The sequence below is a fragment of the Malus domestica genome, chromosome 03 (assembly GCF_042453785.1).
Source record: "Malus domestica chromosome 03, GDT2T_hap1".
Taxonomy (NCBI): Eukaryota; Viridiplantae; Streptophyta; class Magnoliopsida; order Rosales; family Rosaceae; genus Malus; species Malus domestica.
The window spans coordinates 16,788,781-16,807,259 of NC_091663.1; the positions used below are offsets into that span (position 1 = coordinate 16,788,781).

General features: G+C 38.5%; 1 protein-coding gene and 2 pseudogenes across 3 annotated transcripts; 2 read left to right on the top strand and 1 right to left on the bottom strand.

The window, feature by feature from the left end:
• Positions 1-1,141: 1,141 nt before the first annotated feature.
• On the bottom strand, positions 1,142-4,994 carry LOC103426016 (phosphoribosylglycinamide formyltransferase, chloroplastic-like). 3 transcript variants are annotated; one of them, XR_001788869.3, is made up of 7 exons: positions 4,493-4,994; positions 3,831-3,942; positions 3,108-3,284; positions 2,862-2,988; positions 2,571-2,695; positions 2,037-2,078; positions 1,142-1,605 (listed from the first exon to the last, which is right to left on the bottom strand). XR_001788869.3 is itself a non-coding variant. In XM_017329742.3 (6 exons), exons 1-5 carry the CDS (start codon positions 4,863-4,865, stop codon positions 2,582-2,584), a joined length of 903 nt encoding a protein of 300 aa, XP_017185231.3. In that variant the 5' UTR covers positions 4,866-4,994; the 3' UTR covers positions 1,715-2,078; positions 2,571-2,581. The 3 variants fall into 3 exon arrangements, 2 of the variants coding, with proteins under 2 accessions (XP_017185231.3, XP_070675161.1); XM_017329742.3 differs by lacking the exon at positions 1,142-1,605 and having other exon boundaries at positions 1,715-2,078; XM_070819060.1 differs by lacking the exons at positions 1,142-1,605; positions 2,037-2,078 and having other exon boundaries at positions 2,182-2,695.
• An 8,910-nt stretch (positions 4,995-13,904) lies between these two features.
• LOC139194456 (uncharacterized) lies at positions 13,905-14,640 on the top strand (annotated as a pseudogene).
• Positions 14,641-15,335: 695 nt separating this feature from the next.
• On the top strand, positions 15,336-17,118 carry LOC139194219 (probable aspartyl protease At4g16563; annotated as a pseudogene).
• Positions 17,119-18,479: the final 1,361 nt, after the last annotated feature.

Here is an 18,479-nt window from a genome sequence, read left to right on the forward strand (position 1 = left end):
TTGTTGAGAGAGTTTGCGTAGGGCAGTTGTGTGTTGAATTGGAGGTCCCTTTTACGCTGCACAACCTCATGTATTTATAGTGAAGGTTAAACCCCACCGCTTGGCGCAACTTGATACTCATGAAGAGTCCTATTTGAATTATATTTTGTGGAATTGCATCCGAACTGTGCGCTGCACTATCCTTTAGCCGAGGATCTCTAAGACAAACTAAAGCATATCCTTCAGCATAAGCCATAATACCACCGTGGACTTTTAGCCCATTTAAACCACCACCTTCGCATGCTAATCTCTGACCCATATACCAAAATGTTTATCCATATTTTAAATACATAATAATCACTTTGCAGCAGACTAAGCAACCAAATTGATCCCACCCACACATTTATACGCTGATCAACTTGGATTCATACGCCAAACATCCAGATCAACTCGAATTGTGCCACCATATTCCCAGCTTGGAGATACATATCTCATCTTTCATAATAAATTATTATTAAAAGATAGTTATGATAAAGACCATAACATTATCCTTAAATAATAACAACATGATCTTTTTACCTTTCCATCTGACGGTTGGGAGCTATGCCCACTTAACGGCCTCGATTGCTCGGGACGATGGTGTAAAATTGGGTCCAAACACATAGCCATTGGGTTTTTGTGAGACTTGGTTCCATATGCAAGTTCCTTTGTTTGAGACTAGCGTGTTCCCGAATAAGTGTCGAAGGGTCAACTTCTTCTGATGATGAATTTACTTGAGTATTTACACACTTAAGGAGGAGTATTATAGATATTATATTAAAATGTGATTGTGTAAATTCTCGATATATTTGATTACTAGTTACTCTTTTCCTACTAAGATTGTATATACTTGAAGGACAAGTAGTCTTCTCTTTTTACCACCATAAACTCATACACGCAGAGAAATCCTCACTTTATCCACTCTCTTTCTTTTGCCGCACCCCTCTCTTCCCTTGTCAGATAAATTGGCCACAACAGTCATAATTTTTGTACTATTGGGTATATGGGCCATTTTCTATTTCTCACGAATATATATATATTTTTTTTTGGGTTCAACAAGAAGATTAACACGAGTATATTTGGATTTTGGAGTGGCGCAAATAAAACTTCAAACATCAGGACAGGATATCAATAGAACATATATAGCAGGATCTAAAGCGAAAACCAAGTACCACTACATTACATACAGGAGTGTCAAAAACCACCTTCCAGAAAACCGGTCTTCTCATTCGTAACGTTTTACCTTGAAACATCAGTAACACTTCACACTAGTAGAATATCAATAGAATTGGCAACCAAAATATCAAGCAAGACGTTATCAAATCACCCTAGAGGGGGGTCCAAGTCCGCCCCAACATTGCTCATGTAGACCTTACGCTGCGTGTACTATGACACCGCCCGGAATTGGGCCGCCTGGACAGCCACGGGTCCAGCAGCGGCATTAGGAGCCGGGCCAGGGCTAACCACCAGCAACTGGTACACGGTCATCCGATTACCAATCTTCTTCTGGGGCAGCTGTTGGGCTTTCCAGGCAACAGAACGAGTTTTGAAGAGAAAGAAACCAAAACTCTTTCACTTACCAGATACCTTATCACAAAAGAACACTCACCAGTCTCAAGACATTTTTGACATTCAGAGAACAAGGGCATATATTGGAAAATATGCATACATGAATTCAGATACTGCAACATTTGGGTGATGCTACAAGATTACGTTGGATTCTTGGGAAAAGTGAGGTTTGTCAATACAACCATGGAGCTTACAATTATATACCGAACAACAAGAAATAAAAAAACAAGAAGAAAAATTTCTACTTTTCATTCTCTCTCGTTATAATCATCTGATCTTAGTTCAATTTCCTTTTAACATATAAATTCCAGATATAATAATATCTAAAAACACTTGGCTTGAGAAAAATCTAAAGATTAACTTCAAAAAGATTGAAAACAAAGAGTTGAAGACCAATATGAGGGAACAATTGGATAAGCAAATGAGAATAGCTAAAAAAATCTTCATACCTCTGCTGTATCACCGCCACCATACACTCCTTGGGATGTCAACTGCAAGCGAAAATATGTGGCCCTTATAATGTATCATGAATTCAGTTGGGTCTCATTAACTGAGAAAGCAACACACGCAAAGAAAGCTGAAAATTCCGAAATGTGGTACGTCCAACTTTGAGAGTTTGCCACTTAACCCTCTGATATGTTCTTTTTCCTTCTTCTTTTAAATTAACATCCCATTGTACGATACTCAAACCATTCTAGATAATAAAAAGAAACATACGATACGCGTTGCACCATTCTACAAAACGATAGCCTGCAGTTTAACAGGAATCGAGCACTGACTAAATTTACTCGTACACAATGAATAGAAATCATGCTAGACTAAGTTTGGCACTTTTTTTTCTGCTACCATTCTCTCTCTCTTTTTTTCTTTTTTTTTTTTTCTTTTTTTTTGTTTTTGTTTTTGTGAGCATATGAAATGCAATGCATCCAAGTAACAGGTAGTAGTGTATATAAACTGGACAAAGCCTCTTCAAAACTGAAAACCTTTGGTTCCTCTAGCTGTATTCAGCGGGATTTTCTTTGCTTCGGATGATAGGAACACCGTCCTCCCTCCAAATTATCCGTTCTTCACATAACGCTTTTGTTACTTCCACATATAAGGCGTGCTCCTAAAATCAATAATGAAGCCAAATTAGAAATTTAATTGAATAGAATGCACGGACTAACATGTTTATGATTCTAGCATTTGAAAGAGGTCAGTATCCAAAATCAAACAGACGGAGAAAATCTTCTTTGGATTCAATCAGTGGTTCGACAAGACAAAAATTGCATTACCTCCCTAAGAACCCTTGCTGCCAGCTCCTCGGCAGTGTCCTTAGCAAGCACAGGGACAACTCTTTGAGCAAGGATACGTCCTGTATCATAGTGCTCATCAACAAAATGTATTGTAGGGCCTGAGTATCTGACGAAAATGAAATACCTAATATTAGAACTTCTCCTCGTACATGCAAACTGCAAATGTAACTCAAATGAGTGAAGGTTGATTCAAAAGCCAATCGGCTATTGGTGAAAGATGCATACCTTGCCCCAGAAGCAATGACTGCTTTGTGGACCTTCATACCGTAATTACCTTTGCCTCCAAATGCTGGTAGGAGTGAGGGATGGATGTTCAGTATGGATATGGGATAAGCTTGTATCAACTCTACCGGTATAAGTTTCAAGTAACCAGCCAGGAGGACAAAGTCAACCTCCAATCCCCTGATCATATCAACAATCAAAAGCTAATTAGCAATAAAACTATGCTTAAAAGACTGCTCATAGATAATTCATGCCACGCTAGCAACAGCTCAAGTTGGCCTATGTCCCTAGGCTAGTGAAACACCAGAGAATAAGCATGTAATTTTAACTATGGTCCTACAGATTGTTTATAGTGAATAAAACTGACGTTTGTTATTCAAAATCAACCAAAATGCACAGAGGTTGATAAGTAATGTAAATAACATAATATGTGTTGTGTCCTTGATTGTCAATTTGCCAAGAGTAAAATTGAAGTAAATTCATTAAAACGAGCCGGTTAACTTATTTAAAAACTGGACGCCAATAATATTTGCGCTGGCCTCAGCCTCCCCTTTGAGGCATTTAATCAAACAAGTACCATACTTGTTCTCATGTTAAAATAAAATATCAATACAGTTAGGCAGACTTCTTCTGCCATCTTAAGTATAAGTAGATGATTCAGCATTCTAAATACCCAATGAGAGAGAAACTTGGATACAAAAGTTTTGAGCTGTCGAAGAGCCTGACCTAAGGGTAGCAACAAGGTCAGCCGGAGATATTCCATCGGGCTCAAGTTTAGTTTTGGGGAACACTATAACCGGGAGGCTCTTATCTCTTGCATAGTCGGCACCTCCGCAACCTGACAAGCAAAATAACATACAGTACACATGAATGGATATACAATATTCCCATCAAAGATTTCTATAATATACCTTTAAAGCTCCTAACTTGTTTTCTATTTTTACCACACTCTATCATTAGCAGAAGAAACCCCAAGTACCAATGTATACCATTATGAAGCAAGCCTTCAGAGCAAGTCTACGGGCTCTGATTCAGAAAAGCATTTGCAGGAGGCACTCGTGCTCATAAGTGCTTTTGTGAGAAGCATAAGACATTTTCATTCACAATCTAAGTGCTTCCTAGAAAAGCACCAAACACCAATGCTGGCATCGAAAGGATGCTAATACATTTGACCATGAAAACTTTTTCATTCAATCTATCCACAATTTTTCCCAACAAAAACAAAACCGAGATCAGAATTTGAGGTCACAAAACAAAAATTTGAGCAAGCAATAACAACAAATGTTAAGATCGAGCAGTTGCATAAAAGGGAAATACCATGATTATCCAGTAAGAAAAGCAAACTGGATTGATTGACAATGACAAAAGCACTTGAGAGCGGAGGATACCTTGTTTACTTGCGACCAAAATGACAACGTCTCCGAGAATTGAACCGTTAAGACACGCTTCATGGATTGACCGGAAATTGGAGCCACCGCCGGAGACAAAAACCGCAAGCTTTTTCCGCAGAATCCCACCTATCGAATCTTGACTGTATGAATCCGAAGAAACCACCACCTCAGCTGTCTCTGTGTGTGTGGTGTTCGTGCACTTTATTAACTTGGTAGACAAAGGGCGAGCTTTGAAGGAGACCCATTTGTGGGATTGAGCAAAAGATGTGGTGGAAGAAGAAGGGGAGGGATATTTGACGAAGAATTGGGTTTCGGCATTTGGAATCGGCGATGTTGAGCAAAACCCAGAAAGCAGACGCTGAGCTTCCATTGAAAGACGGACAGAATATTTAGTTCTGAAGCGGGGGAGGTAGCAGATGTCTTTTTATCATTGATAAGATAACCAAAGCATTTAAATTCATAAATATCGGTTTTTATGCAGAATTTCAGATGTATCAAAATTCTACTTAAGTATACCCAATTGTCCTCAAAATTAAAACCTAATTACAACTAAAAGTCAACAGTCTTTTAAATTTTAGGCTTAATTGGATTAATAGTCCCATGATAATAAAGTAGTTGTAAGATAATCCATATGGTTAAAAAATTAGGATTTAAGCTTTTGTAGCGAAGTCTGTTATGATTTAAACCTAAATTGAAAATTTTGTTAGTTCTCTGTTAATTGTTAGCATATGAGGCTCACATGTGAGGCTACAAAGACAAAGTTAGTCTCACATGTAAGCCCTACATACTAATAGTTAACGGAGAGTTCCGTTTTAGCCTAATATGTGTGGCTTAGATGCTAATAATTAACAAATTGTTAATCGAATATTAATTTTGGGCATAAATCCCAAAGATTTCACCATAACGGCTTAAATTCTAGTTCTCTTACCACATAGGCTATCTTCCAACTACTCTATCACCACAGAAACTAGTAATCCAATGAGGCCTAAATTTTATTCATAATCGTTGTTCAAGAGGATGGGAGTGGCAAACGGGGATATTGCGAGCTTTGTCGAACAAGCCGAACACCATGAATGTATGTCAACTGCACCATTGCAAAACCATAATGCATTATAAGTATAAAAATGAAGTAGAAATTGATTTATTTGAATTTATGGGAGCAATCGAAACAACAATTAGATCGATACAAAAGTATGTTACCTAAATTAACACTAGGGTATTCCTCTTCACTTGTAAGTAAGAGGTCTTATGTTTGATTATTGCCAAAGGTGAATTTGAACCATATTCTTGCTAGTCCATTGTGAGGCAAAACCAACCCCCCTCAACTTAATGTAGATAATATCGTTTATTAAAAAAAATAATTACATATGCATAATACCATGGAACCGTGTACAAGAGATTTCCATCCAAACAAAGACATGAAGTTCTATCTTAAAAATAATCAAAACCCTAAAAATGAAAAAGAACATGAAAAAAAAAAAGAATAGAAAAAATCCCATTTGCATATGATAAATTTTACAATTACTGGTATGCAGAGAAAATATCCCATGAGCTCATATAAGTTGAGGGCATTTAAGTCTTTTGAAGTTCATTTTTGGCTATATATGATCTTTTTAAAATTAAAAGTCAAATTTTTGCTATATTTGATAGATACTCGTACAAGATAACATTGTGAGAGATTTGGCATAAAAATTTATTGCAAATATAACACACACCAGTTACTTAGTATGATCAGAGAATTCTTCTTCACTGGTAAATGAGAGGTTTAGGTTTGATTCTTGCTAAATGCGAATTTGAACCACATTATCGCTAACCCGTTGTGAGGCTCAACCCACTTCCCCACATGCAACTTAAGTTGGGTCAACCCAAATCCGTCCATGCTCAACCCTATTTCAAAACCGATCTGGTTAGTTAAAATGAAGACAAAATCTGCCCAAACCCAACCCGCCTTTAACCCGATTGTTTATTGGGTTGGGTTGGGTTAATGTCTTGCCCGTTCATGTCAACCCAAACCCAACTCGATTTTGAGCCCCAATTCGCTCATGCACATACTACCCATCTCACTTCATATTATATGAATTATTTATAAGTTTTGAAATTACTATACTTGAAGTTTATTGTCGATTTTCATATGGATAACGAATGATAGTGTTACTTCTACATTTTTGAAATGAGATTCTGGTTCTTGAAAAATTAGAGGTGCGTTTTGGAATAAATTGTTAACTATTTCATCTTGAATACAAATGATAATGAAGATGGGGAATTGAATACTTAACAAGGTGTGCATGAATATTATTTTCAATCACTCGAACTACAAAACTCTTAAGTGCTCGTTGTTAAGAGCATTTATCATATATGATATCTTGTCTTAAACTAATACGTAGATGTAGATGTAAAATGCTTGACTACTAATAAAGAAAAGGCTAATATATTACATATGGGGTGTAACAACCCGTCTCTAATTTTACAATTTTATAAAGAGTGAATTGACGAAAATGCCATCGAGATTTCATATAAGGTTTTATTGTTTTAGTGCAATGTGTTTGTTTCTTTATATGAAATCTCGATGGCAACAATTTTAACTTGTTTACAACAACCACAACAATAAAACCTTATACTATTAAATGGGGTCAACTGTATAAATCGTAGAACGTTACTGCGGTTACCATGTAATGTATAAAGTGTAAAATATTGTACTAATTCATTATATATAAATGATTATGATGTGTTTGAACTTCTTTCATTAATTTCTACACTCACAATGTTTGCCAGCTCGCTATATAATCAACTTAAATCAGTTAAATCTATCATGTAATGCATTTCCTTCCAATTTTTTGTGATAAACTAATAGATAATTGACTAAATAAACATCATGCAAAGTTTCAATAAAAATTTCCAAGTTTTTCTTACAATTTCCGTGGTTTCCATGTTGTTTTTATAGATATTGATAATATCTCGATATTTCCATCAATATTTCCGTGTTTTTGAACTACTGATATTTCCGATATTATCAATATTTTATACCTTGGTGGAAGCACAAACTTATAGTTTCATTAGTTCAGTACATATGTTGTTGCTCGTTTACAAGGGAAAAACATATCAGTCTTCGTACTACTTGTGGAAGCATTTATTGTTGCAACAAATTAATAGGAATGGTGTTGTTATAAACTATTGGCTTATGTCGCTCATTGTCTTTAGATCAACCTATAGTAGTTGGATCCATTGCCAAATCATAATCAAAAGAATGCTACTAGAATTTTCAAAGCTAAACCTTGAGGACAAGGTTGATTTCTAAGGAAGGGGTAATTTTAGGATGCCAAGTGGCATCACTTTGTTAACCAGGTGTCAATTGTTGAGTTGGATTTCTTTAGCTTGTAACTAGTTATATAAGTTGAGATATGTGCAGATGCAAAGGGTGAATGAATATTTGATTGTATTAGTGCTCTTGTTAGTATATCTTGCATTTGAGTAAAGGTTGAAGTGGGGTTCTATCACGTGAACCACCTCCCAAGTCCTAAAGGCCTGCAGTCTTGCACTGCACCCACCCTAATCCGAAACCCCCTGCATTTCGTGCAGGTCCTATTTCCCCATCCCCTATAATTTTATTCTACAAATTCATGCGCCCACCCACCTTAATCTTAATCTGAATGAACCCATGAATTCGTGCACCTACCCTTCCAAAGGCATACAGGTCCTGCATTGCACTGCACCCTCCCTAATTCGAAATCAAATCCCAAAAGAGAGAGAAAACACGATTCAAGCAAAAAAAGAAGAAGCAAAGGACGATTACGTTCCATTAATTAACCTCTCACTCTCGCATCAGTGGACATAGATTTCAAAAATTCAGAAACCCTTACCTAGATTTTGGGACTCGATTGGTGTCAGATTCGCTTCGTTGAATGAAGGGGACGGAGGGTAGGAGGAGCGCCGTTGAAGTGGACAAAGGACGGGAGGAGCGTTGTGACTCGAATCGATGGAGGAGCAGAGCGGCGGGAGCATGAGAGCCATTCGAAAGATTGAGTGAGAGTGTGAGTGTTCGGGAGATCGAAGGAAGGAGGATAACAAAATGACCTAACTCAATAGACGGTTGGATTAGATCTTAACCAATCCAACAGTCCAAGTAATTTCTAATTATAAATTAAAAATAAATAAATAAATATATATATATACATAACATTCGGTTCGGTTCGGGATTACCGAACGCATTCAAACTTGTGGCCGAATCCCAAATTGAAACTTTCGGGATGGGTTCGGTTTCGGGAAATTCGGTTTGGGTATTTTTTTGGTCAAATTTCGGGACGGTTCAAGATTTTCAGGGAAAAATTCCACCCCTAAATATTGGTCACTCTAATATACAATTGAGTCAAGTTTAAAGAAATTGTATCATCTCAATACTAATGTTCGATCCTTTCTCTACATTTTCCAAGTTCAAGCTTAATTAGTTAGAGCTTATAAATTATATTCAATGAATCAATGGTTAAGTTATACAAAATAGGCAACGTGCAGTTTAGAAAGCATAAAGAGAGTTTGTTGTGTGCTCTCCACACGAGACTGTATTTTTATCAGAAATTCACTGCTTTCCCAGAAACAAGTACATACTAATCTATGGGGATGCTATAGTTGTCAACCAAAAGGCCAATAAAATTACATCTCTAGTCTAGGCTATAAATTGAACATTTATTTTATTATCGACTTTAACTTATATTTATCTTCTAGGCGTACGTCACAGTGAATGCACTAATTTTGTTCCTAAATACCAAAAAATTGAAATGAAAAAAAAATTGCATAAATCGATTCACACCTTAATTGGAGGATTCAAAACTTCAAAATCACTATCCTTCGGTCAAGAAGAGTATGTTTTTCTCTATGAAAGCATTTTAGAATTTTAGCTAGAATGAAGATAAATATTGTGTGATAGTAGGGTTTGAGGTGATGATAGGGTTTCATTATTGAGTGGGTTTTGTGATAAATTTTAATTTTATAGTGAATTCCATCTTGTACTTGATTGTAATTATGCAATAAGATAAAAAAGACAATTTATATTTAAATTTTAAGTTGGGCGTAGAGAGATATTTTATGGGTTCAAATAAAATTCCCCATTAAATTTTCAAACGCTTGTGATGGGAATTACTAAATTGGGATTCTACAAACCCGCAACTTTGGTGCGATATTGACCCAGACAATATTATTTTGAAGCCGAATTGATTATAGTCTTATGATAATTGACGAAAATATCTCCATAAATGCCATGTTTTAACAGTGAAATAAATGAAAGTTACGTGGATCATAAATTTTAACAATTAAAAGAGTCTCGGTGGTAAAAGGATTTGGATCCTCTCCTGAGAGCAAGTCCACCGGAGTGGACTTTGCCCAGGACCCAGCACAAAAACAAGGCCAGCACCCTGTCAACCAAGTCCACCCCTTCAAGTTGACTGGTACCCAGCCCGAGCTGGGATCTGGACCAGCCCAAAAGAGACTGAGCAAGAAGCTGGGTTGTTTGCCTGGCGCGTGCGCTTCACGGAGGCGTGGCGCGAATGCCCGACAGGATTGCAGAGCGCGGGCCCGCGTGCAGGCGCACTCAGTCCCCCCCCCCCGAGTTGGCGACGTGGCTCCCTTTCTGCCGTTGGATTTCCAATGGCTAGTTTTCTAGACCGTTGGATTTCCAAATGTAAAAAATATTTAAATTTTACTTTTAAAATAGATCGTCGGATCAAAAATCAACGGTCCATGTTTTTTTCACAAAAAAGTAAAAAAAAAAGGCCCAACGGTTAGAAATATGACCGTTGGCCACGTGGCAACTTCTGGCTCTTGGATTTGAATATTTTTTCAAATCCAACGGTCCAGATTAATTAACTATATTAAAATTCATTAAAAATTATTAAAAAATACATAAAATTTTGAAAAATGTTAATTTTTTTCCTATAAATACCTAACCCTCATCTTCCACCTTTACACCACATTTCAATATTTTCTACACTTTCTATACTATCTACATTTCAATATAGAATTACATAAACTCACCAAATAAATAGAATTACATAAACTCACCAAATAAACTTAAAAACAAAACACACTACATAGAATTACATAAACTCACCAAATAAATAGAATTACATAAACTCACCAAATAAACTTAAAAACAAAACACACTACATAGAATTACATAAACTTAAAAAAAAAAATACAATTTATTCTTCAACCACAAGCCTCATTCTAATTATCTTCACCTTCATGCAATCCCCACTGGTGCTCAATCAAGTCATTCTAGCGGGTTACGTGCCAGTATGGCTCTTGCACATAGTGTACCGTTGAACAATCAATTCATTGTAACGTTCATCGCGTTCCAACGGCTCGTGTTGCACTGGATCTTCGGTCCGGTCATGAGCACAATAGATACGTGTTCTTGAGTTGTTCATCGAATCCGGCTCATATTCATCGACGGCATCATAATCATACTCATCTTCAACAATCATGTTGTGGAGAATAATACACGTCATCATGATGGATCGAAGAGCCTCGACATCAAACATTCTAGCTGCAGCCTTGATAATCGCCCAACGAGCTTGCAGGATACCAAAACAACGCTCAACATCCTTCCTACACCCTTCTTGACATTTTGCAAAGTGTTTTTCCTTTTCAGTTTGTGGATGTGGCACTGTTTTGACAAATGCTGACCACCTTGGGTAAATGCCATCTGCAAGGTAGTATGATCCCTCGTATTGGGTACCATTAACCCAATATGTGCATCTCAGCGAGTTTCCTTGCAGCAGTTCGTCGAACACTGGGGATTGGGCAAGGACATTTAGGTCATTTTGAGCTCCTGGAACACCAAAAAAGCATGCCAACTCCATGTATCAAATGAAGCCACCGCTTCCAAAATGATGCTTTTGGCTCATTTTCTGTCCCCATATGCTCCTTGCCACGCACTTGGACAGTTTTTCCAAGTCCAGTGCATGCAGTCGATGCTTCCAATCATGCCAGGGAAGCTTCACATCTCACCCTTCCTCAGAAGCCTTCACATGTCCCTTGGCGTGGGTGTCTGAAGGTACTCATTGGTGTAGAGGGCTTCAATTACAGAGCAAAACCGCATCAGGGACTCCAGAACAGTTGTTTTTCCCATCCTCGCGATCTTATCCACTTGATCTGCAAATGCTCCATATGCAAGCATTCACAAGGATGCCGTAATTTTTTGCTCGGGAATAAGACCTAGAACATGAAAAGCACCCTCTTTTTGCACAAAGTATGAATCATGGTTGCAAATATCACTCATGATTTTGTTGAACAAATTTCGTTGCATTCTAAAACGCCGTCTAAAAATATGATCAGGGAATATGCTATTGGGAATAAAATAATCTTCCAATAGATTTTTACCTCGTTTTTCCCTTTTTCTATCGAGGTTTGCAACACGTCTTGGTTTGGCTATCTGACCCACGGCTTCCATGACACGGCGGGAATGTGAGGCCTTCTGCCTTCTATGGTGATCATCCTCATCCTCCTCCATGAAGAAAGTCTCATCTCTACCTCCACCTTTCTCGAGATTGGCCAATTCTGCCTGTTGTGCCAACAACCTTTGTTGTTGCTCCTGCAACTGTTTATACACCCTTCTTGAAGAAGACATTGTAATAAGAACTCAAGATTTGAAAACGATGAATAAGGATTCTGAGCTAAAAAGAAGGATTGAGCTTGGTGTGAGGATGGATGTAGGGATGTAGGGTTTATATGGACAAAAAAAAGAAAGGATGAGGTTCTGGACAATGCCACGTGGCACTACGTGATTGGTTGAAAATCTTATCGAAATCTTGGCTAAATTATTGTAAACCGGAAGTGACACGTGACGTGTCGGGATTGGTCGAAAATATTATCGGAAATCTATCCACAAAATAGTACGTTTGGATAATGACACGTGGCATGACGTGATTGGTTGAAAATCGTATCGAAATCTTGGCTAAATTATTGTAAAACGGAAGTGACACGTGGTGTGTCGGGATTGGTTGAAAATCTTAGCGGAAATCTATTCACAAAATAGTACGTTCATATAATGACACGTGGCGTGACGAGATTGGTTAAAAATCCTATCCGAAATTAAAACTATTTTATTTTTTTATTCTTTTAGAAAAAATTTTAAAAAATTTTAAATGGGCTGGGTGCTAGCGCATTTTGTAGGGATGGAGATCGTTTGTGCCAGCGCATTTTTTTAGGGGTGGAGATACCTTGGCCTATTACTGTTCATTGGAGTCTGTTACTGTTCACTTGAGTCGATAAATGCGTTGGGTGCTGGCGCAAAGTCCTTAGGGATGGACTTGCTCTGAGCTAATGGAGAGGATCCTCCTGACCAAGTGTTATGGGCCGTTGGATTTTCATCCAACGGCTATAATTATTATAACTTAAAAGGATCCACCTGTTTATAGCCGTTGGATATCCAACGATCCATAACACTTGGTCAGGAGGATCCTCTCCATTATCTCAGGATTTCATCCAACGGTCCATAACACTTGGTAAGGAGGATCCTCTCCATTAGCTCAGGAGAGAATCCAAACCCGTGGTAAAAAATAAAAATACAAAAAATTCAAGTGGTAATATAGTACATGTCTACAAGTTCAGAATCCCCATTTACAAAATTGAAATCAGGATCACCAAATGTGATTTGGATCGAAATTTGACTACACCAATATTCCTGTTTTCTGTTTCCCAAAATTTTATGAGAACTGCTAAACCCACCCTGTTGTCTTATTTCACCACCCACGTTATATTTACACCCACTATAAAAAGTTAAAAAATTAAAATGTTATTTTCTCACCCATTATTATTCCTAAAATAACCCTATATATAATTAGAGATAAATTTCTTTAAAAAAAAAAGAAAATAAACAAACCTTCTAAAAATAGGAAAAAAAAAGAAAAAAAACCATGTTTCCTTTCCAAATTCCAATTTGAGTGTCCTTTTCGAGATGCATACCAATTTGAGTGTCCTTTCCAAATTTTCCCTAACCTAATTAAAACAATTCCAACGAATTCTAGGAATTCTCATAGGAAAACATGAAACAAATTGTACCTTAACTTAATGCAAATTCAAATAAAAAGTCACAAAGCTATGCTTCAATTATTCATGTCGACAAATCAAGATGGTCCACATAAAATTATCTTTTACCTGTTCGACGGAAACATAGTCATCTACTTGTTCCATAGAAATGACATCTTCTAAATTCATTCTTTTTGCTTTCTCTGAATGAAAGGGTATGAAAAGGATGAGTTAGGGTTTATGGAAGACAAATTTTCTAAACTTTTCTTTTCTTTTCTTTTTTTATAAAAAAAAAATTAATGCAAAAAGGAGTAAGTAAGGTCCCTATTAGTCATTTTACAAATAGATAAATTTGTAATTAAAAAATTCATAAAAAGGTGGGAGGGGAAATAAGACACCGGTGGGAATATCACCACTCAATTTTATTCATCCTCTCTGATTTCAATTTTCTGTTGTGGAATTTCTGACCGGGTTTGAATCTGCCGCTCCCATCGTCCTTCCAGAGGAATTCAGAATTCAGGTGAGGAAGAAGAACAGAGAGAGAGAGAGTCATGAGTTACGTATTGACAACACTGACGAAGAAGCAGGAGGTGGATTCCATCATCCGATCCACCATCGACAAAGTCCTCGTCCTCCGCTTCCGCTTGCCTTCTCCTCGACGACGCTCTCGCCAAAACGGCGCTGGAGATCTCCAAGTTCGCGACGGTCGCGCTCGTCGATACTGATTCGGCGGGAATTCAAGTCTACGTCAGGTATGTCGACATTGCTCTGATCCCGTCGACCATCTTCTTCTTCAATGCCCACCACAAAAAGATGGATTCGGGAACTGCGGACCACAGCAAATGGGTCGGCGCGTTTCAGCAGAAACAGAACTTTATTGATGTTGTGGAGGCGATTTTCAGAGGAGTGATGAAGGGGAAGATGATCGTGAATTGCCTCCTGCCACCGGAGCAAATACCCAAATCCTTGCTCTCTAAAGATGTGTAGAAGTTGGAGAGATTTAAGGTACTTTATTTTTCAAAATTTTATTTTGTTTGTTTACTATGATTTTGATTGATAGATGAGCAGATTGTAGCAATGTTCCACCAATTTTAACTCAATTGAAATAATGGGTCTTTAATTAAAAATTTATTATCAATGGTCTCTTTTGTAATGATCTTTTCAACATTACTCATTTGACAAAATTCTAACGAAGTTGATGAAAATGATCATACTTACATATTTTGATGAGTTAAAAGGCTAATAGTTATGAATTTTTTAGATGATGAACTGTTGCTCTAATTTGATTAAAGTTGAAGGGTCATTGTTACAATTTACACTGGTTAGATTTGAATTTTTTTTTTAAACAACGGGTAGCAAGCCACGATTATTCATCATTTCTAAACCTGAGATGCTATGAAGAATTTCACTGTGCCAATCGTAGTCCGCGCTCTTACAACTAAGCCACTTGCCATAATTTTACTGTGTAATTAGTTTGGTATTAGAGATAATCTTGATCGAATAATTAGAAATAGAAGGGCGTATAGTTATTGGGTAATTGAATTGGATGAAATCGAGATTAGGGGGATGGTTGTTTTGGGAGTGATCATCTTGCTAATCTGTATTATTGAGCATTTGTGGACTTGGTTAATAGAGAATCAGGAACTTAGAAGTATTTTTTTTACGTCCAAATGCAAAGAGCAACCTACATAAAATGGGTTGGTTGCCACCTTGGAGTTTTGGTATTGTATTATTGAACCGAAACGCCACGGGAACAGTAAACATGGTGCGCATGTGTGTCCTCCTAAATGAGAAGAGGAATCTGTTGGTCACTTTGGAGCTGCTGCATAATTGTATTTCCGACACCTCAACCCGAAGACAAATTATAATGCTGCATTCTGCGAGTAATGTTGTTTTGCATGTAAAACCATCAAAAACTTATCCTATGCCTTTGTCCTCTTGGCCCTTTGGGTTGGACATGTAAGCCTTCCTTTGCATGCTTATGCACATGCAAAGAGCCACCTGTTTGCATTGTATCAAAGCCTAACCGACACTGATACTCTGTCCTTGCAAAGCAACGTTAAAGCCTTCTCTCTCTCTCTCTCTCTCTCTCTAAACTAAATCTCTGAGACACACATTCATGGCTTCCTCTATCTTCCTGTTTCTGCTCTCTCTACTTCTCCTTCTACCTTCCATTTCTTCCAATATTACCACCATTCCACTCTCACATTTCCACAGAAACCCGCATCCGCATCCACATCCACATCCACATCCACATCTTCATCCATCCCAACACCTCAACAACTTAGCAGCCTCATCTCTAAAAAGAGCCCACCACCTCAAAAACCCCCAAACCACCACCACCCCGGTCTTCTCCCAAAGCTACGGCGGCTACTCCATACCCCTCAGCTTTGGTACCCCTCCCCAAACCCTCTCTTTCATCATGGACACTGGCAGCCACTTCACTTGGTTCCCTTGCACCAAAAACTACCAATGCGTCAACTGCCCCTCTTATCTCAAACCATTTATTCCCAAATTGTCCTCATCCTCCAAAATCCTCGGCCCGCTTTCAGTGCCAAGCTTGCCGGCCAAATTCCAAAAACTGCACCCAGATGTGCCCTGCCTACACATTCGTCTACGGCTTAGGGGAAACAACTGGAATCCCGCTCTCTGAGACCCTCGACCTTCCCACCCGATCCGTACCCGATTTCCTCGTCGGCTGCTCCGTTAGCTCTACCCACCAACCCCCAGCCGGCATTGCCGGATTGGGCCGAGGCCCTGCGTCTCTCCCCGCTCAATTGGGGCTCAAAAAGTTCTCCTACTGCCTTCTGTCCCGGCTTTTCGATGACACTAACAAAAGCAGCCTCCTGGTTCTCGACGCTGGAAAAAAATCCGCCAAGAAAACTACGGGTGTTATCTACACGCCGTTTGTAAGCAACCCATTAGTCCCCGAGAGACCGGCTTTCTCCGTCTACTATTACGTGGGTCTCCGCCAAATCAAGGTGGGACGGCGGAGCGTGAAAATTCCGTATAGGTACTTAAGGCCGGACTCAAGAGGCTCCGGTGGGACGATCATTGATTCCGGGACCACGTTCACGATCATGGCACCCGAGGTGTCACAGCGCGTGTCGGGAGAGTTTGCGAGACAGATGGCAGCCGTAGGTTACAAGAGAGCTGAGGAAGTGGAGGCTGTGAGCGGGTTAAAGCCGTGTTACAGTATTTCCGGAACCAAAAGTGCGGCGTTTCCGGTGGTGACGTTTCACTTCAAAGGAGGGGCTGAGGTGGCGCTGCCGGTGGAGAATTATATGGCGATTGCGGGTGACGATCTGGTGTGCTTGACGATTATGAGTGATAAGGAGCTTGGTGGGCCGGAAGTTTCCTCCTCCGGGCCTTCCATAATTATAGGGAGCTTTCTGCTGCAGAATTTCTATGTGGAATATGATCTGCAGAATGAGAGGTTGGGATTCAGGCACCAACGATGCAATTGATTTTAATCAGTTTGCTTTTAAGGGAAAGACTTGTCTTTTCAATGTACCGGTTGTACGTGTTACTAAGCAAATGATGATATATATGTGCTAAAAGGTTAATAACTTAAAAAGTAAAACTTCTCACAATTCTTATTAAAACACGTGGTGTACCATCTGTATTTTCATCACAACTAAAAATTTCTCTGCCCGGTACAAAAGGATGGATATAAAATGTGCCTTTTTTTAATCATATATATTTACTTATTATTTCATTTCAATGTTATATAATTATTTTTAATCACTTAAATTGGCATTAAGTGATGGTGTGATAAGTACAAAGCACACATTTTGATTTAGAGTCCAAATTTATGCCATGTGGTTCATTTTTGAAGTCGTTAACTACTGCCGCCAGACTCCGTTGATTCGCTGCCTCCCAAATGCTTCACGAGCTTCGACTCGTGGATGATGTAGACGAATTTCTTACAAGCACCCTTCACTTTCTTCTCCCTCAAGAGGGATCGACCTCGGCAGCACACAAGAAAATATACAAGAAATAAGATAGAATAGTTTACACAAACCACAGACAAAAATTTAATCAAGGATTAATGCACTGTATACAGCTTGTGAAGAGAGAGAAAAGAAATGTGGTCGTACTCCGTTATTACCATCATCAGGGATAAGGCAAGGATAGATAATCGAGTTCATGTCGATTTAAAAGTTATCGCACTCATCCCTGTCCTTCGTAGCTTTAACAACCACTATAGGATACTTGTTGATCAACCAACGGAGAAAGGAAGGCACTCCCATCTCCCTCTCCGATCTCTTAGAAACTCGGTTAGCTCAACAGTTGCACTACTCTGTGCCTCTCTGACTACTGCGAACTTAACTTGGTGATATATATTTAGCACCAAAAAATGTAGTGAAATTTGGTTAATTGATAGTTAGGACTCAAGAGTGTGTCATTTATGTGAGATTATTCAACCTTAGCCGTCATGCATTCAAATGGTTAAAAAAAACACTATTAAGAGTAGTGTATAACACCTTGGTATAATGTTGGAATGCATGCAAGTCATATCTTTTGTTAAAATGCATGCATGAAATAAACATGTTGGATGACTAGTGAAGTTAGGCTAGTCAACCTTCTTTGTGTAAATTAGGCAAGTTAGGCAAGTTAGGCTTATGTTCTCTTTCTTTTCCTATATAATGTTTCATCTTGTAATTGTTTTGATATGAAATACACATAAAAAATTCAACATGGTATCAGAGCAGGAACTCGAAATTCCTGGCTCTGTTGATCGTTTCCGCTAAGTTTCTTTTACTCTAAGCCAAGATGGCTGGAGAACATTATGAAGCTGAGTGCTCGATGGATGCTCTGTTGATCGTTTCTGCTAAGTTTCTTTTACTCTAAGCCAAGATGGCTGGAGAACATTTACTCTAAGCCAAGATGGCTGGAGAACATTATGAAGCTGAGAGCTCGATGGATGCTTTAGCTCTACCTAACGTTGTTTGTTTGCGGCACG

What these genes read in the sequence shown, in the direction of transcription:
- LOC103426016 (XM_017329742.3), bottom strand. Translation starts at nt 4,865, where the DNA reads ATGGAAGCTCAGCGTCTGCTTTCTGGGTTTTGCTCAACATCGCCGATT. An exon ending in GTCATTGCTTCTGGGGCAAG is followed by an intron (nt 2,989 to 3,107) that starts GTATGCATCTTT and finishes CATTTTCGTCAG; the next exon opens with ATACTCAGGCCCTACAATAC. An exon ending in CAGCAAGGGTTCTTAGGGAG is followed by an intron (nt 2,696 to 2,861) that starts GTAATGCAATTT and finishes TATTGATTTTAG; the next exon opens with GAGCACGCCTTATATGTGGA.